The 23,030-nt window shown below is 37.9% G+C and overlaps 1 protein-coding gene across 1 annotated transcript in view; it reads left to right on the top strand.

Moving 5' to 3' along the window:
- The window catches only part of METAP2 (methionyl aminopeptidase 2), a 36,976-nt gene extending 14,181 nt beyond the window's left edge, over positions 1-22,795 (top strand). The window contains exons 5-11 of the mRNA XM_077832073.1: positions 15,217-15,378; positions 16,785-16,966; positions 17,060-17,154; positions 17,263-17,359; positions 18,394-18,497; positions 20,190-20,305; positions 22,003-22,795. Of these exons, the coding sequence (XP_077688199.1) occupies positions 15,217-15,378; positions 16,785-16,966; positions 17,060-17,154; positions 17,263-17,359; positions 18,394-18,497; positions 20,190-20,305; positions 22,003-22,255 (1,009 nt within the window). The 3' untranslated portion in view covers positions 22,256-22,795. The remainder of the gene's footprint in view (positions 1-15,216; positions 15,379-16,784; positions 16,967-17,059; positions 17,155-17,262; positions 17,360-18,393; positions 18,498-20,189; positions 20,306-22,002) is intronic.
- The last annotated feature ends 235 nt before the right edge of the window (positions 22,796-23,030 follow it).

Raw genomic sequence — 23,030 nt, 5'->3', positions numbered from 1 at the left:
ATCTCACCCACCCACTCCTGTAACAAACCCATAACCTATGTCTGAGCTACTGAAGTCCTCAAGTCGTGATTTAAAGACTTCAAGGTGCAGAGAATCCTCCAGCAAGTGACCCGTGCCCCATGCTGCAGAGGAAGGCGAAAACCCCCCAGTGCCTCTGCCAATCTGCCCTTGAGGAAAATTCCTTTCCGACCCCAAATATGGCAGTGAGCTAAACCCTTAGCATGTGGGCAAGACTCGCCAGCCAGACACCCAGGAAAGAATTCTGTGTAGTAACTCAGATCCCATCCCATCACAGGCCATTGGGCATATTTACTGCTAATAGTCAAAGACCAATTAATTGCCAAAATTAGGCTTTCCCATCATACCATCTCTTCCAAAAACTTATCAAGCTTAGTTTTGAAGCCAGATATGTGTTTTACCCCCACTGCTCCCCTTGGAAGGCTCTTCCAGAACTTCACTCCTCTGATGGTTAGAAACCTTCGTCTAATTTCCAGTCTAAATTTCCAGTCTAATTTCAGTCCACACATACATCCACATTCTCCCTCACTGTGCCAGTCCCCGGCTCCCTCATATTACCTAGGTCTGCATTAAAAATATTAAGAATCTAAGCACGTTACGAGCACCTCCTGTTTATGGGGGCTTGGGAGAGCCCTTGATCTTAAGCACATTCAGGTCGGTGCAGGAGACACTCCTAATCGTCCTTCATCTTCTCTCTAATCAGTGCTAATTGATTGATTAGTGCTGGTGCTCTACTGTAGTAATCCGCCAGATGGAAAAGTCACAACGCGCCCAGCAATCATTTTCATGCCTCTCTGTGGAAAGTATATAAATTATTAACTTTCTGTATATAGTTTGAACCCCTTCCAAATTAGCTGTGAAAATTAGGGCCCATTTTCCAGAAGTTTAAAAAAACAGTTACTCCCCATTTTTGGACCCAAAGGGGCAGTGTGTGCCATGCACTAACACAGGGGTTCTCAAACTGGGGTCAGGACCCGTCAGGGGGTCGCAAGGTTATTACATGGAGGGTCGCAAGCTGTCAGCCTCCACCCCAAACTACGCTTTGCCTCCAGCATTTATAATGGTGTTAAATATATTAAAAAGTGTTTTTAATTTATATGGGGGGGTCGCACTCAGAGGCTTGCGGTGTGAAAGCATTCACCAGTTAAAAAAAAGCCACTGCACTAACCCATCAAATCATGTCAGACCAACCTAATTTACTTCTCTTATAAGGTTTCTGGCTTTGTGGATTGTGGGGAAGCCGTAGATGAGCTATATCTTGATTGTAGTAAGGTTTTTGACCCAGTCCCTCATGAATTCTCATAAGCAAACTTTCTCATAAGGAAAATATAGTCCAGAGATGAAGTAATTATAAAGTTTGTTTGCAACTGGTTGAAAAACTGTACTCAAAGAATAATTAATGGTTGGTGTCAAACTGGGAGGAGGTGTCTGCTTGGATCCCTCAGTATTCTGTCCTGGGTCCAGGATTATTCAATACTTTCATTAATGACTTGGATAATGGAGTGGAGCGTATGCTTATAAAACTAGTGGATAACCTCAAACTGGGAAGGGGGACGGGACGGGACATCAAGCACTTTGGAGGACTGGATTAGAATTCAAAATGACCTTAACAAATTGGTGAATTTGTCTGAAGTCAACAAGATGAAATTTAATTAAGACAAGTGCAGGATACTATAATTAAAAAGGAAATATCAAATGTACAACTACAAAATGGGGAATAATTGGCTAAGTGGTAGGACTGCTGAAAAGAATCTGGAATCATAGAATATCAGGGTTGGAAGGGACCACAGGAGGTCATCTAGTCCAACCCCCTGCTCAAAGCAGGACCAATCCCCAATTTTTGCCCCAGATTCCTAAATGGCCCCCTCAAGGATTGGACTCACAACCCTGGGTTTAGCAGGCCAATGCTCAAACCACTGAGCTGAGGTTATAGTGGATCACTAACGAGTCAGTGTGATGCAGTTGCGAAAAAAACCTGATATTCCAGGGTGTATTAACAGGAGTCTTGTATGTCAGGGAGATAATTGTTCTGTTCTCCTTAGCACTGGGAGTTATCTCAGCTGGTGTACTGTGTCCAGTTCTGGGTGCCACACTTTAAGAAAGATGTGGGCGCACTGGAGAGAGTCCAGAGAAGAGCAATAAAAATGATAGGTCATATTTTCCAAACCTTTATGAGGAAGGGTTTAAAAAACTGGCATATTAAGACTGAGGGGGCAGTAACTGTCTTCAGATACGTTAAGGGTTGTTCACTGAAGGTAGAACAAGAAACAACTGGTCTTAATCTGCAGCAAGGGAGATTTAGGTTAGATATTAGAAAGATCTTTCTAACTATCAGGATAGTTAAGTATTGGAATAGATTATTCAGGAAGGCTGTGGAATCACTATCACTGGAGGTTTTTAAGAACGATTTTGGACAAATGTAAACTTGGTCCTGCCTCAGTGCACAGGGGTGAACTAGAAGAAGTTTTGAGTTCCCTTCCAGCCCTACATTTCTATGATTCTATAAATGTTGAATAACTGAGATCTGTTGGGGGACATCAGAATCACACCAGAGCCCTAGGTGTGTGTAAAAAACAGTTAAGAACTAGGACTGTCAAGTGATTAAAAAAATTGATTGCGATTAATCACACTGTAAAACAGTAGAATTCCATTTATTTAAATATTTTTGGGTGTGTTCTACGTTTTCAAATATATTCAATTATAACACAGAATACAAAGTGTACAGTGCTCACTTTATATTTTTGATTACAAATATTTGCACTGTAAAAAAAATAGTATTTTTCAGTTCACCTAATACAAGTACAGTAGTGCAATCTCTTTATCGTGAAAGTTGAATTTACAAATCTAGAATTATGTACGAAAAAAACTGCATTCAAAAATAAAACAGCGTTAAACTTTAGCGCCTACAAGTCCACTCAGTCCTACTTCTTGTTCAGCCAATTACTCAGACAAACAAGTTTGTTTACATTTGCAGGAGATAATGCTGACCGCGTCTTGTTCACAGTGTCACGTGAAAGTGAGAGCCAGTGTTCTCATGGCATTGTTGTAGCTGATGTCACAAGATATTTACATGCCAGATGTGCTAAAGATTCATATGTCCCTTCATGCTTCAACCACCATTCCAGAAGACGTGTCCGTGCTGATGAGGGGTTCTGCTCAATAACAGTCCAAAGCAGTGCGGACCGACACATGTTCATTTTCATTATCTGAGTCAGATGTCACCAGCAGAAGGTTGATTTTATTTTTTTGGTGGTTTGGATTCTGTAGTTTCCGCATTGGAGTGGTGTTCTTCTAAGACTTCTGAAAACATGCTCCATACCTTGTCCCTCTCAGATTTTGGAAGGTACTTCAGATTCGTAAACCTTGGGTCAAGTGCTATAGCTATCTTTAGAAATCGCACATTGGTACCTTCTTTGTGTTTTGTCAGATCTACAGGGAAAGTGTTCTTAAAATGAACAACATGTCCTGAGTCATCATCCGGGACTGCTATAACATGAAATATATGGCAAAATGGAAGTAAAATAGAGCCAGAGACATACAATTCTCCCCCAAGGAGTTTAAATGTAATTAAGGCATTATTTTTTTAACGCACGTCATCGGCATGGAAGCATGACCTCTGGAATGGTGACCAAAGTATGAAAGGGCAAACAAATGTTTAGCATATCTGGCAGGTAAATACCTTGCAATGCCGGCTACAAAAGTCCCATGCGAGCGCCTATTCTCGCTTTCAGGTGACATTGTAAATAAGAAGCGACAGTATTATCTCCTGTAAATGTAAACAAACTTGGTTGTCTTAGCAATTGGCTGAACAAGAAGTAGGACTGATTGGACTTGTAGGCTCTAAAGTTTTGCATTGTTTTTTAGTGCAGTTATGTGACAAAAAAATCTACATTTGTAAGCTGCACTTTCACAATAGAGAGATTGCGCTACAGTGCTTGTATGAGGTGAATTGAAAAATACTGTTTCTTTTGTTTATAATGTTTACAGTGCAAATATTTGTAATAAAAAATAATATAAAGTGAGCAGTGTACACTTTGGATTCTGTGTAATTCAGATCAATATATTTGAAAATTTAGAAAAACATCCAAAATATTTAATAAATTTCAATTGATATTCTATTGTTTAACAATGCAATTAATTTAATAGTGCGATTAATTGCAATTTTTAAAATAGTGATTACTTTTTATGTTAATCGTGTGAGTTAACTGCAGTTAACTGACAGCCCTATTAAGAACCCATTGATTTTTGTAAAATACTGTTTTTTGTGGGGAAGGGTTGTATGTCAGGACTACTTCTCAAATGATCCCAAATTTGGACCACTAACACTACCCAGCATCCCGTAAGGCAAAGCAAATATCAAGACAATCTGAGTAAGCATGGGATTTCAGAGAACTTAAGAGTTTTCCTTTAAACAAAAAATGCTTCTCAACCTTATGTATACTAAAGTTGGCATTCTGCTATAATAAAGTTCGACACTTTCTTTGAAATACTAACAAGATTCAGTTTGGAACTAGTAATACCAGTACATGAGAATACTGTAGTTCATATTCACATTTGTTGTATTTTGTGCATTCTTTATGCTTTACATGTTCAATTTTAACTATAAATTTTGAAACTCTTATATAAAACTTTTAAGGCTTTTTGAAATCCACACGTTTTACAGAAAATTTGATTTCTACAATATTTATGCTATTTTAGCAGTAGTTCTAAATATGGTAAGCATAACATAGAGAAGTAGACTTTAGTATTTACTAAAGGACCATTTAAAAACAAATCAAACTACACAATTTCCTTATGTTGCTATGCCTGATTAAGACAAAGTTGTAATGTCCTTTTTTCTTTCACTTTCTGGGAGAAGCAGATAATTAGGATAACTTGGGTCTCTGGGGGACATTAAACAGCTGCCCAGACCATATACCTTACTCACTGTTTTCTTAAATCCTCAGAACTAATAGACGAAATAAATTTCAATTGTATAAACTTAGAATAAGCAAGAGCAATCAAATCCTGGATGCCCTTTAGAGCATTTATGTATTCATATATAAAATGGAGTAGGGAGAAATTCTGTTTCTCTGATTTGTTCCAGCAAAAAGTCTTTTTATTTTCTCACTTATAGATCTGGTGTGTACTAGTAACCTAGTTTTTCTGTTAGGTTCCCATAATAAGGTATCGTTTGTGCACTTCATGTAAAGGGTGTTAATGTCTGTATTCTGATTTTGAGCTGTGGGCACCAAGTCCTTCACAATGAAATTAAGTCGTTTTGTCCAGCACATCCAGATCTTGCGTTTTAAATGTTGTTTGAATGTTTCGGTTTTTATGCTTGTTTTAACATTTAGAGCAGTTTCTGCTGAGTTATTGCCCATAGTTACTTAAATTATGGTTTTCAGTTCCTTCAGTTAGTCTTGTCCAGATACAGTAGAATGTTGTTTATCCAGCTCTCCATATTAACCAAATAGCCAGTGCACACAGGTCCAGTAGTGCATGATCTCTACTGTTGCTGCAGCCTTGTACTTTCCCATTGTCCAGATTATCTAAATTTTTGATTCTGATCTGGCCCAGTTAGATTGGGATTTTGGTTCCATTAAAATTTCTTCTGTTTTAGCACCACAAATGATGTATTGTTTTGTGCATCCAGTTGCCTACTTTGAATCTGATGGGGCTGTGTGCTGGTTGGCTGATTCATTAACTGGGGAGGCTGAAACTGTGCTCCAAACAGTATAATTTCAATTTTTTTTTACTCAGGGCTTTTCTTTATTAACTTAGAAACCAAGATTCAGACCAAAGAAACAAAATTCTGGTTTTGTCCCTCTGGTCTTGTTTTAGTGCTTGTATCAAAGGGCTTCGTAGTCCTTACGGCCCTTCTAGAGCTTCACAGCCTTTGCTAGCTGAGGATTCCTCCCCAGCCATCTCCTGCTTTCTGCTGGTGTCTTCCCCTCAGACCCTTGCCCTAAGGTTTGGAGCACCCCCTCCCCCCGACCTTTGGTGTCTAGTCTGCTCCACTGTGGAGGAGACAGGAATCCTTATGTGATTACCTGTAGGCACATGACTAGGAGCAAGCACATGACCTGCATCTACAGGGTCCAAGGGCTGTCACTGGTGCATGAGGATGAACGCATTTGCCCTGTTACATTAGCTTTTTGCCATTATTCTCGTGTCTGCATTTTCCATACCTATTAAATGTTGTCCTGTAGTTCTGACACTTAAGTTCATTTTGAGAGACTGAGTATGAGCTAACTAAAATGAATGAGAACCTTGAGTTTTCAAAACATATCCGAGAGAACTTTTGCTTCTTTTCCCCCATTCAGTGATGCTCTCTCTCTCCAAAATACCTTTCTACAAAGAGCATCTTTGCTTTGTAAATAACATTACACAAAACGTTTAGAGCATCTGATCTGATTGGTTTCAGAGTAACAGCCGTGTTAGTCTGTATTCGCAAAAAGAAAAGGAGTACTTGTGGCACCTTAGAGACTAACCAATTTATTTGAGCATGAGCTTTCGTGAGCTACAGCTCACTTCATCAGATGCATACCGTGGAAACTGCAGCAGACTTTATATATACACAGAGAATATGAAACAATACCTCCTCCCACCCCACTGTCCTGCTGGTAATAGCTTATCTAAAGTAATCATCAGGTTAGGCCATTTCCAGGAAATGGCCTAACCTGATGATTACTTTAGATAAGCTATTACCAGCAGGACAGTGGGGTGGGAGGAGGTATTGTTTCATATTCTCTGTGTATATATAAAGTCTGCTGCAGTTTCCACGGTATGCATCTGATGAAGTGAGCTGTAGCTCACGAAAGCTCATGCTCAAATAAATTGGTTAGTCTCTAAGGTGCCACAAGTACTCCTTTTCTTTTTGATCTGATTGGATAATGGAAAATAATCCAGATGGTAATTTAAGAGCATCCAGTATTCAACCACACAGTTTTTTGTCTGTATTCGGTAGACACAATCATATTGAAACTTTATCAGTATCCTCTGGTTCCTATAAGGCCATTTCATTTCCCGAATCAGTGTGAAAGATGAAGAAAAGATCTAAACATTGCTAGAGTAAATAACTTGGGCTCCTTGTTTCCTTCGGGAGATAGGCCATCAGGTCCATATGGTCTTGTTCAACGTGCAGAACTGAATTTCTTAGATTTGTGCAGGATAACAAAATAAGCATAATGTCCTAATCGAATAGGACTGAGATCTGTGTCTCCATGTATTCTCACTGGTAATTCTTTCACCATGCTTTTGCAAGTTTTTAATAACCTGTGATTATGAGGTTTTGTAGTTCAATCATTGTTAGTTTTGTATTTTATATATTTGTTAGATATTGTGAAAGGTCTTGCTGTGACTCTAAGTATGAAAAGACTGTGGTTTAAAGACAAATTATATGACTTGTAAAACTGCCTGGGAATTATCCATAAAAGAATAGATTGTTTCATCAAGGCAAAGTGCCTTTTCTGGGGTTACTGAAGTATGTATTTCATATAGCGTTGCTCACTTCTAAGAGATGCTTACCTTTCATATAATGTGAAATGTTCGTGTTTTTTTAATTCTAATTTTTGAAAAGCATTTGTAGTGGCTGTGCACAGCCAATGGCTATTACTAATATAGAATATAACAAGCACCATAGGTATGAATAGGAGTTCAATATGTCCTATAACCCTGAGACTTATTGTTACTGAATATATTGTGAGTATCAAGGTAAAGTCATTTGAATAAGGTATTTCACTTCAGTTCGTGGTATAAAAGGGTTTCCTAAAAGGGATTATTATTGTTAATCCAGTTAGAGTAGGAGGATGGAGGACTACTAGGTTTCCAGTGTAAACAGATTCTTTATGTCCATTGGAAGAACCAACCAGGCACACTTCATATATAGCTTTTGATTCACCTCTGTGGAGGTGAATGTTACCAGCCTTGGTCAGAGACATGCTCAAATTTATTGATAAAATGACCACTTTGTTCACCTAAGTTGTTTTTAGCATACTAGATAATACAAATAATAGGGTTTACCCAGAGCATATGAATTGATGGCCCAAGAGAAATGACCCTCCCACTCTCCAGGAATTAAATCTCTAGATACAGATTTACATACAGACTGACGCAGAGAATACAGATTATAAAAGTTTGGACAACATTTCTAATTTATTAAGAAATGGCATCCTGTTTTATCATTTGTTGAGTTGTGAAATATAGCCAAGTATTGAAGAATCAATAAATAAGTATTTTGGTCAATTTTCTCTAGCCTTTATATATGACTATTTGTAAAAGCTATTTTAGTGATGCATCTCTTTTGTACCTAAAACAATCTGCTATTGAAGAGGAGCAAGGCTTGCTAAACTAGAAATAGTTCCTTTACATAGTTTGCTTTCAGCAAATCTACTCTTGAATTGCACTCCTATTTTTTATTTAGATATTCTAAAATCCAAGTGCTGATCTGGCATTTCTGGCTTAAGCAGTTAGCTATAACTTAAATCTGCTTTGAACTAGATAAAGTACATGTCAGAACATTTCCCATAACAGGTAATTATTTTCATTTTATACATAAGAAGCAAGATTATTTCTTGATCATAGGTCTTCTCGTGCTTCCAGTGAAGTCAATGAGTTTTTTCCTTTGATTTCCTTGGGAGCAGGAACATCTCCCATATTGTAGCAACCTATAATATGGTATTTAAAGAAATGCTGTCAATTCAAATGTTTTCTAGTTGAGTAATCAAAAAATAATTTGGTTGCCTGATAGAGCACCATTTAAAGGGCATATACAGATTTTTTTTTTAATTTAAATTAATTTTATAAGATTCTTTCTGCTGTTGTTGATATGGCTCTCTTCCCAGGGGGATAATGCATGTGCCGCGGAATAAGTGTGCTGTCTATGTGCCTACCTGCTGATGCTTCAGTTTGTTTAATCTTTGCCACTGTTATTGTTAAAACACTCCTGGAGAGCTTGTGGTGAAGAGTGCATGTGAGCTCTTCTCAGAGCTGTGCATGGGAGTGATGTCCTCATGCTAGTGTGTGCAATAAGAACAACAACTGAATATTAGCAAAATAGGGAAACTGATGTGATATGCAGTGTTGCCAAATGCATACAGCAAACTGAAAAAAAGAATATTCTCTAATCTAGGTACAGAATTTTGTTATGAAAATATGATTTTCAAGCTGACTTTGACTCTTTAAGCGTGATTTTGCACTTTTATTCTTAACCCTTGCTGTTAGATACTTTTTCAAAAATTTATTTTGGACTGGATTTTCTTATTGCGACCTAGAATGTATGTTTTGTGTGTGGAGAGTTAACTAATAGAGCAAAACAGGTTAATTGAAGTTAGGGGGGGAAATCTACCAGATGATGAATTTTTTTTGTTTGATTTAACAGTGGCTTTGTTTTTAAGTTTTAAACTTGGCTTTTGTTAGTTCTGTCTGAAGACTTTTATCTTTACTTTCAAGGCACTTGGATTTTGAAATAACTAAGTTATGGAGTTTTGAAAACAGCATGTCTGGCATCCTAAATACATTGTTTTCCCTGAATTTCAGGAAGACGTGGCAAAATGGATTTCTCTGAGCTTTTGTACATACATTAATTTGCATGCAGGCTGGAACAATTTTTTTGAGGTTGAAGCTTTGTAAAACTAATTTGAAAATTTGTGACTGCAATTTTAGATTAAAGTGTATAATGAATTAAATTTTATAAATGCTGGTAGGGTATCTTAATTTAATTTTACAAAATTGATATAAATAACCAGAATATTGAAAATGAAGGCCCTGATCCTGGGGGAAGAAAACACAAGCAGATATGTAACTTGACTCAAATAATCCCATTACTTCAATGGGACTACTTGTGCTTAAAGTTAAGTGTGTGCATAAATGCTTGCAGGATTAGGAACAAAAATTATATTTTTACTACTTTTATCTTAGTATCCCAGTCTTTAGCACTTCAGAACAAAATTGCTTCAGTGTTAACAGTCAAAAGTTAAACATTCAATACATTAACAAAGTTTACTGTGCATTTATACAGATAGGCCCAAATTTTCAAGAATAAGAGCTGAAAGACAGGCTCCTGCCAGTAAGTGTGAGAGAGTGATTTTTCAGCAGCACCTAAGTTACTTAGCAGTACAAATCCCGTTGACTTCAAACTGCAAATTCTTATGGGGGAATAGAGCCTGGCAGAAGCATTGCAGTGTTCTTGACTTGTAAAAGAAGTTCAGTATATCAGAAGATGGTCTTACTTGCTAGGATTTTTGCTTTATCGATGTTGTGTTCACATTATTCTCATAGTAATGATGTTAATGTGGTTCTGCACTTGTCTTTTCAACATAGATGAGGCTTTTAAGTGTAGGAAAAACTTTATTACATATAAACAAGTTGAGAAGATCCACCTTTACTTTCTTCCCATTTTATAGTCTTAAATTGCTGAAGGACTAGCAACAAAAATAAGTAGATTTTTAATTAAAACCCAATAATTTAAAATATTTTTTAAAAAATGTTTATCCTTCCTGTTTGACCTCACGGGCATTCAGATGGGGAGAATTTCATACCTGACTAAATATCCAGATCACTTATATGGCCTTTACAGAGTTTTGAACTTGGAGCACCTGTTAGTATGCTTTGTTTGCCACATTAACAGTATCTTGACAGGTCACTTGCACAGCAATTAAAGCTAATTGTATAACAGATTTTATATAACTCATTAAGTATTGTTTGTATTATAATAGAGTCTAGAGGTCCCTTTCCCAAAGAGCTTATAGTTTTAAGTAGACAATATAGACAAAGGATTGGAGGGGATGCAGCAGCAGCACAGAGAGGTGAAATGACTTGCTCAAGCAGGCTTGTGGCCCATCTGATTAGAATCCTAGTATCCTGACTGAGTCCAGTGCACTGTCCCCTAGAGCATGAAAGATCCCAATTAGATACGCAAGCAACTGTTAAATTTTTGTTCCATTTCTTTGAAAGACATTTGATAATGCTTCATATGATGATTGGGTTTTTTTGTGGGTTCTTATATTGCACTCATTGCTGTGATATTTATGTATCTGTGGATAAAAAGGAAACAACAAAAAGCTGCTAATGCAGCTTTAAATTGAGAATCTAGTAGAATGTCTGAAAAGTTGCCAGACCACACTTAACTTGTCCATTTGCATTTTGACACTTCAGTAGAATCATTACTAATCACAAAATGCTGGGCAGTGGTCCTGCTTGACAAATACAGTAAGAATATCAATCAAGTAACTTTAGCATTCGTTACACACACAGTACATAGTATTTTTGTATTGTTGCACATGTAACAAAGGACCATATATGCATACACATAAATGGATAGTTACTGTTGCTGTGGGAACCTTATTTTCACTCAGGAAATTGTCTTCATTGCAGAAGTAGCAATTGCTAGGCTAGATTCTCTCTTGTGCTGAGATTCTTCATGGCACAAGAGAGGGCACTATCAGCAGTCACAGCTTCCTGATTCTGTGGCTGGCCCACCCCAAAGTGAGTCAGCTGAAGCATCACTTCTGCTGCTCTAATTTACACCATCTGAGTAGGGACCATATGCTAGCTGAAAATCAGTGAGGCGCAGGTGTACTTCTTTCCATCTCCGCACCAGGGTGGACAGTTGGCTGTGGAGCCAGCCCTCACATCTTATTGCCACTAAGAGCTACTTTCTGCTAGGGGACTTCCTAGTCCATGGTGACACATCTCTAAATTTTTCTGTCATGACAGCATTGCCCAGCTTAAAGAAGAACTCCAGTGTTTTACTATTCGCAAAAAGAAAAGGAGTTCTTGTGGCACCTTAGAGACTAACCAGTTAATTTGAGCATAAGCTTTCGTGAGCTAGAGCTCACTTCATCGGATGCATTCAGTGGAAAATACAGTGAGGAGATTTATATACGCACAGAACATGAAAAAATGGGTGTTTATCATGCACACTGTAAGGAGAGTGATCACTTAAGATGAGCTATTACCAGCAGGAGAGGGTGCGGGGGGGGAGGGGGGGAAAGCCCTTTGTAGTGATAATCAAGGTGGGCCATTTCCAGCAGTTAACAAGAAGTCTGAGGAACAGTGGGGGGGAATAAACAAGGGGAAATAGTTTTAATTTGTGTAATGACTCAACCACTCCCAGTCTCTTTTCAAGCCTAAATTAATTGTATCCAATTTGCAAATTAGTTCCAATTCAGCAGTCTCTCCTTGGAGTCTGTTTCTGAAGTCTTTTTGTTGAAGAATAGCCACTTTTCGGTCAGAAATCGAGTGACCAGAGAGATTGAAGTGTTCTCCGACTGGTTTATGAATGTTATAATTCTTGACATCTGATTTGTGTCCATTTATTCTTTTACATAGAGACTGTCCAGTTTGACCAATGTACATGGCAGAGGGGCATTGCTGGCATATGATGGCATATATCACATTGGTAGATGTGCAGGTGAATGAGCCGCTGATGTGATTAGGCCCTGTGATGGTGTCCCCTGAATAGATATGTGGGCACAGTTGGCAACGGACTTTGTTGCAAGGATAGGTTCCTGGGTTAGTGGTTCTGTTGTGTGGTGTGTTGTTGCTGGTGAGTATTTGCTTCAGGTTGGGGGGCTGTCTGTAAGCAAGGACGGGCCTGTCTCCCAAGATCTGTGAGAGCGATGGGTTGTCCTTCAGGATAGGTTGTAGATCCTTGATGATGCGTTGGAGAGGTTTTAGTTGGGGGCTGAAGGTGATGGCTAGTGGCGTTCTGTTATTTTCTTTGTTGGGCCTGTCCTGTAGTAGGTGACTTCTGGGTACTCTTCTGGATCTGTCAGTCTGTTTCTTCACTTCAGCAGGTGGGTATTGTAGTTGTAAGAATGCTTGATAGAGATCTTGTAGGTGTTTGTCTCTGTCTGGGGGGCTGGAGCAAATGCGGTTGTATCGTAGAGCTTGGCTGTAGACAATGGATCGTGTGTGTGGTCTGGGTGAAAGCTGGAGGCATTTAGGTAGGAATAGTGGTCAGTAGGTTTCTGGTGTAGGGTGGTGTTTATGTGACCATCGCTTATTAGCACCGTAGTGTCCAGGAAATGGATCTCTTGTGTGGACTGGGCCAGGCTGAGGTTGATGGTGGGATGGAAATTGTTGAAATCATGGTGGAATTCCTCAAGGGCTTCTTTTCCATGGGTCCAGATGATGAAGATGTCATCAATATAGCGCAAGTAGAGTAGGGGCATTAGGGGACGAGAACTGAGGAAGCGTTGTTCTAAGTCAGCCATAAAAATGTTGGCATACTGTGGGGCCATGTGGGTACCCATAGCAGTGCCGCTGATTTGAAGGTATACATTGTCCCCAAATGTGAAATAGTTATGGGTGAGGACAAAGTCACAAAGTTCAGCCACCAGGTTTGCCGTGACATTATCGGGGATAGTGTTCCTGGTGGCTTGTAGTCCATCTTTGTGTGGAATGTTGGTGTAGAGGGCTTCTACATCCATAGTAACCAGGATGGTGTTTTCAGGAAGATCACCGATGGATTGTAGTTTCCTCAGGAAGTCAGTGGTGTCTCGAAGATAGCTGGGAGTGCTGGTAGCATATGGCCTGAGGAGGGATAGATAGTCTTTTCTGTTCTGTATACGTCAATGAAAAGCAAGGAAATACTGTGGAAATGTCACTGTGTTAGTCGGTGGATCTGAATTTGGTAGAGGTAGTCAAGGCCCTGTGAGGCAGGAAGCTTGATTTATTTATTTATTAGCTGAAAAAAAAAAAAACTTCAGAGATTTCTTTGTACTCAGAGCTGTTTTTTTCCTCTGATGTATTTAAAAACTCGTTATTGGGGAGAAGGTGTAGGTAGGTGCATTTCATTGGCAGATAAATTTCAGGACCTGTGGTTGTAAACAGCACTCCCCATTCCCATTGACTGTTTCTCTGGCTTTTTCTTTTACCTACAGACTCCCCCTCCCTCTCTTTTGGAGGGGTTCCATTCCAGGACGGAATAGGATGAGATGTTGTTGAAAGTGCTGTCTTTTCAATAGCATAAAACTGAAGTCCAAACTACTTGTCTATTTAAAGACCCCGTAGTGATATTTGTAAGAATCAGGGTGTTCTGGCTAACTTCCAGTTGTAATAATTGCAGTGTGAATTTATATAGGGTTTTAGCTCGCGAAAGCTTATGCTCAAATAAATTTGTTAGTCTCTAAGGTGCCACAAGTACTCCTGTTCTTTTTGCAGATACGGACTATGACACGGCTGCTACTCTGAAATATAGACAGTTTCTGTAGCTGCAGTATTTTTCTTCACTTCCTTTCTTGAACTGTTGTGTGACTCTGCTGTGTCCCACCCCCGAGCTGGCTGTTACAGTGATGGGAGAAGTAATACCTAAATTTCTGATGAATGATATCGAGCTGGCTGAGCCTCAACCAGATGAGGAGGTGGTGATGGGTTGGGGTAAGCAGATTTAGGAGATGACTTAGGTAATAGCCCTTTTGAGGGAGTACATTTGCCACCAGTCATCAGAGTTTGCAAGTTCTGGCTAAACATCAGACCTCAGCTTCTACTAGATGTTTATAGTTCAGCAGTAACCAGGCTGGCTTTTTACCATCTGTAATGGGGCAGAAGAATGCAACTTTACTTTCAGAAGGAGTCCTTACAAACTGTTACTCATGTCTTTCTAGCCTCAAGATTAGACTGTTGTAGTGCATTCTACATGGAGCTACGGCTTAAAACCATTTAAGGACTGAAGCTAATGGAGAACGTAGCACCTTACTCATTGAGTGGAGCATGTTGCTGAGAGCACATGGCTCTGAGATCTGCACTGGGTTTATTTTAGTCTCTGGATAGAATTTAAGATGTTGATCATGACGTGTAAAGCTCTAAATGGTCTCTGACCTGCCAGTCTAAAAGATGTCACAAAAACTGTTTATTTCATGGAGTTTGGGGGAAAGTTGAGCATAAGTTCCTGGGAGACTAAAGGGGGGTTGATTTACTGGCTGACTGAGTTAATTCATTATTTGGGTATGATTTTTTTCACTGCTGGATGATCATATAGGATTGTAAGTCTAATTAATTGTTTGGGTGCCTAGAGTTTTTTTTTTAGTGGGCCTCCTGTAGTCTTTAAAACAAAAATAAGTATCTTTCATACCCCAAAGGGACATTGAGAGTTAATTATTAAGTGACTGTGTAAGCATTTTGCAATCCTCAGATCAGAGTTCTAATAAATACTGTGGTGATGACTGGTGGTGGTTTTAATTTTAACACTTGTACATCATGTTTACTTTAAAGGCGAACTGCTGCTTGGAGAACTACAAGCGATGAAAAGAAAGCACTAGATCAAGCCAGTGAAGAGATTTGGAATGATTTTCGGGAGGCTGCTGAGGCACACAGACAAGTGAGGAAATATGTTATGAGCTGGATCAAACCTGGAATGACAATGATAGAAATCTGGTGAGGATAAAGACATTTTTCTTGAAAGACACTATTATAAAAACTACATTTTGTAGCCGGGGGGTTGTCAAAATGTCTCACTTAATTTGATTGCACTTTGTATGCTCTGAGTTAAGGGTACTTTTTGGTGGGTTCTTTCAATGTCTCCCATTTATTCCTTTCATTTCCTCTTGTCTATAGAGTCCATCAGCACCATTTCTTTAGTCAGTGGAGTTCTTAGTATTGAGTTCCCATACTAACTTGACCATTGTGTTTATCTGTTTCTCACTTTAGCACCTGAGTTGTATGTTTTTCGGTTCTGTGCCTCTGCTGTTCTTGTACAGAAAACTTCCTCAGGGTGCCAGGAGAAGCAGCATGTGACTCGGATAGTGTCACAAGCATCTCTTCCCAGTTTCTGCCAGCATTTCCAGTAAAATACTGTGTGTAGGAGCGGCATAGGTGCAGTCTACTGTTAGGAATGGGAAAAGAGGCACAAAGCTAGCATGTATACACGTACCCCCCACAGCATTATCTTTCCTGCATATTACTGCTTCCTCACTAGCATCGTTTTCATTCTGGTCATGCTTCTGCTGGAAAAGCAAGTGCGCAATCCTCCTTCTGTGACATTCTCACCTGGGAGCTCAGAAATTAAAACTTTTGATTGTCAGGGTTAATGTTAAAAAGAAATAATTATCCAGGTAATCTTTCTTCTGAGTCTTTGGTATTTGATACTGGGATGTGGGATAAACTACAGTGATGTGAGTCACTGTTTACACCAGAGGGCTGGGATTACATGAGGGCTTGCACTGATGTAGCTGTATCACTGTAGCTAAACCAGTGGCTAAGTAAACCAGTGTAGGCAAGGCCCAAGAAAATATACATAATGCAACAAGCTTTAATTTTACCCCCTTAGCTATTAATATATGGAAATAGTATATTATTTTTTGATTGAATTACCTTTTTTGAGTAGTTGGAAAATCTGTTTGATCACATTACTAAACAGTTCTGAGACTATAAAGTCTCTGTGCTATAAGTAACTGTACTAAAATAAATCAGTTTCATTTGCCCAGAATTTATATTGTGAATATTGTGTCCCTGACTAGTTAAATATATTTTGCAAAGTATATTCTTTCTTTCAAATTTGAGTAAAAACATTAGGAAAACAAATTAATATGGTCAAACACAGGACTGAATTAAACAGTCTCAAAACAGATTAGAATAAAATAAGGAACTAAATCATTACTAACTGGGCTTACTTTTCGGCTCTGTACCTTTTCCTGATTGTATGTTACAAATAAAATGAAATTAAATGTTTAGGCTAATGCTTTTCTTTGTCTTGTATGTTCTCACATTTGTAAACAAGTGCTTTAAAATTAACTGTCTTAGTACATTGTGTGATTTTAATAGAAACATCTCTCTTTTCCTAGTGAAAAACTCGAAGACTGCTCACGTAAGCTGATAAAAGAAAATGGTTTAAATGCAGGTCTTGCATTTCCCACTGGATGTTCTCTGAATAACTGTGCAGCCCACTACACTCCCAATGCTGGAGATCCTACAGTATTGCAATATGATGATATTTGCAAAATAGACTTTGGAACACACATTAGTGGTTGGTTTTTTCCTTATGATTCCTTATGATATTGTTGGATTGTTTCATTGGATGGAAACATTGTACGAATCTAATTTCTTGTTCTGATTTCAGGTCATATTATTGACTGTGCTTTTACTGTTACATTCAATCCAAAATATGATAGACTATTACAAGCAGTAAAAGATGCTACTAATACTGGTATAAAGGTAAACTAATTATGAAAATTAATTTTTACTGGGTTCTGAAATTTAAACACAAGCTAAATCCCTCATAATAGATTTTCAAACTTTTCTCTGTTTATCTCTTATTTTCAGTGTGCTGGAATAGATGTTCGTCTCTGTGATGTTGGTGAAGCCATCCAAGAAGTTATGGAGTCCTATGAGGTCGAAATTGATGGCAAAACATATCAAGGCAAGCTCTCTCCTTTAGAGTATGTAGAAATAGCTATCCCGGGAGTGTTTGTACAAATCCTACTTTATTCCTAGCTGTTGAAGTGATCTTTGCTTGTGGTAGTATAAGTGTGTGTTACAAGTAACTTGCATTATACATACTCATATGATCACTTTCCTCAACTGTATCCTAAAGGAACTTTTCCCTGAATGATTGAGAACTCACTGTTTATACTCAACAAACACTGTCAAAAGCACCACATCTGGCATTTACTGTACTCAGATGTGAAAAGTGAGAACAGCCTTTCATAATTCTTGTTTGCAAAATACATAGTAAATAAATATCTACTGGTTAGAATTATTAAGTAGTTTCCTTAAGGCCTGAATTATGACACTCATAGTAATAAAGCCATTACTCCATATATACAATAAGTTGGGATCTTGCCTGGCTGAAATTTATATTACAACTATTTATTTATACATTTATGTAATATCCAAATGCATCCTTTATGCTTTAAGGAACAGGTAAAGAGACATAGTCCCTGAACAGATGTGCTTGAGTGGCGACACAGTTGAGCAGCATTATATGAGAAATTTGAACACATCAAATGGAAATAAAATTCCGTTTGTGGGTTATTCTGGATCTTAAGGAGATGTGGTGTGATATTTTTGAAAAGTTTAGTAGGATTCAGGTTTGGATAAAGATATTCAGAACCCAATGAAGAGAACCCCTCCTTAATGCTTTGCTAACACCAACAGCTTGTGGTTGAACATAATAAAAGAATAGCATTTAAGATTTAGTTGGGGTTGATCCTGTTGTGAGCAGGGGGTTGGACTAGATGACCTCCTGAGGTCCCTTCCAACCCTGATATTCTGTGGTTCTGTGGTTCTATACAAGAACAGAGTGATTTTCTGTTGTTCCTTCTGCAATATGTATGGGTCTTTCAGTTCGCTTCCAGTACTCCACGTGTGGGCTAACATCACTGGCATTGAAGGGTTAAACATCCTTTAGTGACTTACCTAATTATTTATATTTTACTTTGTTTTCTGTAATAGTGAAACCAATTCGCAATCTGAATGGACATTCAATTGGGCCATATAGGATACATGCTGGAAAAACTGTGCCCATTGTGAAGGGAGGAGAAGCAACAAGAATGGAGGTACACTGAGAGATCTTAAGTATTTAACTCTCTTCCACTTAGTTTTCTTTTGGTGACATATTTAGAAAAGGTTATCTCTTGCATTGTCCAAGTGTGTAGTATTTGTGCCCACATGGAAAATAATGGAATTGACTTTGCTATGCATAGTACAATTTTTGTGAAATATTGAACATCATTTTGGAGCTTGGCATTTCGTCTTCATGACTCCACTATTCCAGCTACCAGTCACTTTTCTGAAATTAAAGTTCTGGGATCTTGTAATAAAACGGACTTATGCTAGTTAAAATTGTGAATACATATACTTAAGTAATACTGTTAGAATATTGTAGTTTTCAGAAGGAAAACAAGAGCCAGGAATTCTAAAGTTAAAGGATGAACTTAAAATAAGAATTTGGACGTTTGGAAGTACGGTGGATCCAGTAGATTAGGCTGTCCAGTTTCTAGTGGAATTTTGATTATAAGGTAAAGTTGTTTTTGGAATGTGCATGGAAGATAAGAAATACAGCACAAGTGTTCCTTGTTGTTGAAGTGTGTATGAGAAGGGAAGAGTTATTGTGTGCATTGGTGACCCCTGAGATGTGCTTAGTAAATCTGTATTTGTGGTGAGGGTGAAGGTTTGTGCTTCATATCAGGATTTCAGAAGAGGTCATTGCAGTGTGGTGACTGGGTATAAAAAAGGTTCCTTTATGGTAAAGATGAGGAGCATTAATATTATGTCATCTAAGGTTGATTGGGGAACCTTAACTATAAACTAACAGACTTTGTTCTTATTGGTCATTTAACTTTATGTATTTACAAAATTAATCCTTTTAGTGAATTTTTGCATGGGAATTATTTCTGTAGTATTATAGCTGTTCATGATGCCTTGCAAACAGAGCTGGACATGTTGCTTTTAGTTGAAAAGTTTGCAGTCTAATTTTGACAGATTCAAAACAGTTAGGCATGTTTGTAAACTGTAATCGGAGGTATGTGTTAGCTAGGTTTGGCAGAAAGATGGGTTTTAAGAAGCATTTTGAAGGACAGGTTGCACAAGTTAAGGAAAGTTGTTCCAAGCACAGAGGTAATAAGTATATTACATTAGGTGTCAAGCGCATCCAGTTGCAATTTTGATCTGCATCTAATTTTTAAATGGAATAACAGGATCAGAAAGCAAGGGCTTGTTTAGAAGATTGGTACTGGGATAAGGAGCCTTTAATTTTATTTCTAGGTCCCTGCTTCTAATCCAGTCATGGTCAGTAGTGATCAGGTGACTTACTATTGACAGATGTTTAGTGGCCTATGAGAAGTTACTTGGGTCAGTCATGACATGTTCTCATCACAAAAAGCACCAGTGCAATTGTTATCTATACTGACTTTCTTGTTAGCAGTGTAAGAAAGAGGGCAAGGATTTAACTGTCATCTTACCACTATAGATGATCCCTGCAGAAAAGGAGTAAGGAATATTTCCATGACCAGCCTAACGTTAATTAAAGAGTTATTGAAACATAGTTTACTTTAAATATTTCAGAGATTTGAGGGTGCTATTTAGTGAAAGAACCAATCCATGTTTAATTCCTTGTAATGTACGTTTGCCTGCTGTTCATATTTTGCTAGACTTAAAGTGTTAATTATACAAGAAGTTTCAACGTTTGCCTATTGATTTACTTTTCATGTATTTACATAATGTTCACTTGTCTTTTTTTTTTCTTTTAGGAAGGTGAAATATATGCTATAGAAACCTTTGGTAGCACAGGAAAGGGTGTTGTTCATGATGACATGGAATGTTCTCATTATATGAAAAATTTTGATGTTGGGCACGTGCCAATAAGGTTAGATCTGGTTTTGAAGCTCTTTTTACTGCACTGGAGGAAGCTGTCACTTTTTTTCGTTAGGGCTGGGGTACAGCAAAGCCTCTTAACTAATATCAGATCTTTCAAGGGACTTGAAAAGACTAATGTAAATGATGCTTTTATGACCTGCGCTGTAATATGTACATGTATATGTGTAAAAAGAAAAGGAGGACTTGTGGCACCTTAGAGACTAACAAATTTATTTGAGCATAAGCTTTTGTGAGCTACAGCTCACTTCATCGGATGCATGTAGCTCACAAAAGCTTATGCTCAAATAAATTTGTTAGTCTCTAAGGTGCCACAAGTCCTCCTTTTCTTTTTGCGGACACAGATTAACACGGCTGCTACTCTGAAACCTGTGTATGTGTGTGTGTACTAGACTCTGTTCACACACACAGGATGACACAGTTCTTACCTCAGAGCTTGAAAATAGCAAAAAAAAAAAATCAGTAAAGGTGATGCCCTCTAAATGTAGTCTATATTCCTATCATAACATACATACATGAGAGAATAAATATTTTTTGTAACTTCACAATTCCCTCTTCTCTCTACCCCGGATGCTTTTCTTGTTTCCTTCCGGGAGCTTCTGTGACTTATGGTTCAGTAGCACAAGCAAATCTCTTTTTGGGAACAGAGCTGGTTAAACTGTTAGTGTCGTCATCTGCTGAGGATGCTGGGATATTTGAGTATTTAAAAATTAACAACTCAGAACAGTGCATTGAGATAAAATGAAGTGCTCCAATAATTTAGGCTAACTTCCAGATTTCACTGGGATTGCATTACATGGCATTTTTAGAAATGAAACAGATAAGTATTTTTGAAGCACAGGTAATCAGAGTAAGAGACACAATATAGCAAGTAACAGTATGGTACACTAGATGCACAGCACTGTTTCCAGGTCTTTTTACTGCATCCACAACATTTAGAAGTAAGTGTCCGTGTGTTTTGTGTGTATATATGTAAAATGCATTATATGCTTTTTTGTATTAACATTAAGGTTGCAAAAGGAAAATCTCATGTCTGTAAATACTTAAGTTTTGAAGTTGTACACTTCTTAGCTGTCTTGACAAAACAAAAATGGAAGATTATACATATTTTGCACATTTGTTAACAGATTTTACAAATCATTTGACTTTCAGAAGTGAAAGTGATATTTACCGGTGTCAAAGCTTAATCCCAAATTAGTTTAGTAAATTAGAAACTTCAGGACGATAGACTTGGAATACTTGTCATTTACAAAGTGAATAATTCTGTTGACAGTTCCTTTCTTGGGAAAAAAAAAAAAAAAACTCTTATGCTTAATTATGTTGGCATGTAAATGAGCCTAACTAGGTTTTGAAGTTATCCTTTTCATCTCGCTCTCCGGAATTGAGGCGAGCTTGGTAGGCATGAGTTCAAACCTTTTCTCCTCTGTTTTGCAAACCTGAGCTAATAGGGCAGCAGCATTTTTAGTTTGTTTTGAAAGCTGTATTTTTCAGTGGAAAAATAAAGTTTTAACTTTTCTCCTTGAACAGAACCTTAGGTGATGTGAAAAAGACATCAAAATCACTGGCTTTGCAATTGTGTAACACCCCCACATTTATCTTTTTACATGGATTTTATTTCTGTATTAAATGCTTTCTTGGTGGTACCTTTTTTTTTTCTTCGCAGTTAATTCAGTGCATTCTTTCTTCTAGGCTTCCAAGAGCAAAACATTTGCTAAATGTTATCAATGAAAACTTTGGCACTCTTGCCTTCTGCCGCAGATGGCTAGATCGTCTGGGAGAAAGTAAATATCTAATGGCTCTGAAGAACCTGTGTGACTTGGGGATAGTGGATCCATATCCTCCCTTATGCGATATTAAAGGCTCATATACCGCCCAGTTTGAGCATACCATATTATTGCGCCCAACATGCAAAGAAGTTGTCAGCAGAGGAGATGACTATTAAACTCAGTGTCACCTCAACACCTTTATACTCTAGGCTTTGTTGAAACACGTTATACCAGAATTAATTTGCAACATATTGTCTGTTTTAACAGTGGACCGATGTAATACTTTCCATGTTTGGAAAGAAAGGAATTTAATCAAAGGCAAGTCTTCTAATGTAACTAACCAAGGAAAAAGCTTTCATGCCTCTAGAAATATTTGAGAAGGTTACGTATATTTTTTTCTGTTCAGGGAAATATGTGCTATAAAGCTCAGTTTTTAGTTTGGAATGAGTTATCAATTTTGTTTTGAACATTTATGATGATAAATGCTTTTCAAATATTTATATTACCATATTCCTACTTGAATGCTTTGAATGATTACACCCGACTTCTGCGCCTAAGGTCTCTATGGTATTGCCTTTTAAATTTCCTGGAATCCGTTTTGTAAAAAATAGACAAATTTTCAGATCTTAAAAACATATATACTTTTTAAAAGTCTGGTTATGACTCTGGGCAGGAGTCTGCTGGGGAACTGCTCTATTAAATAATAATAAAAAATATCCAGTTGCCATTTATTGTCTTGAAACTAGGCCTGTCCTACCATTTATGTGAAACTTGACAATCGATCATTTATTTAACAGTAGTATCTATGCTGGGAGCCAGGTCAAGGTGTATAGTGTATGACAGTGCCAGCCATTTGGGGGTTTTTTGTCGTTGAGCATGTCACTCTCCAGTCTTGAGTTTTTCTGTATTGGAACATGCTAGCAGGTACATTCTGACTGACTCCTTTGTTGT

The sequence above is a fragment of the Eretmochelys imbricata genome, chromosome 1, assembly GCF_965152235.1.
Source record: "Eretmochelys imbricata isolate rEreImb1 chromosome 1, rEreImb1.hap1, whole genome shotgun sequence".
Classification (NCBI taxonomy): domain Eukaryota; kingdom Metazoa; phylum Chordata; order Testudines; family Cheloniidae; genus Eretmochelys; species Eretmochelys imbricata.
The sequence above is the reverse complement of the archived record's forward strand: the minus strand, read 5'-3'. Positions and strand labels throughout refer to the sequence as shown.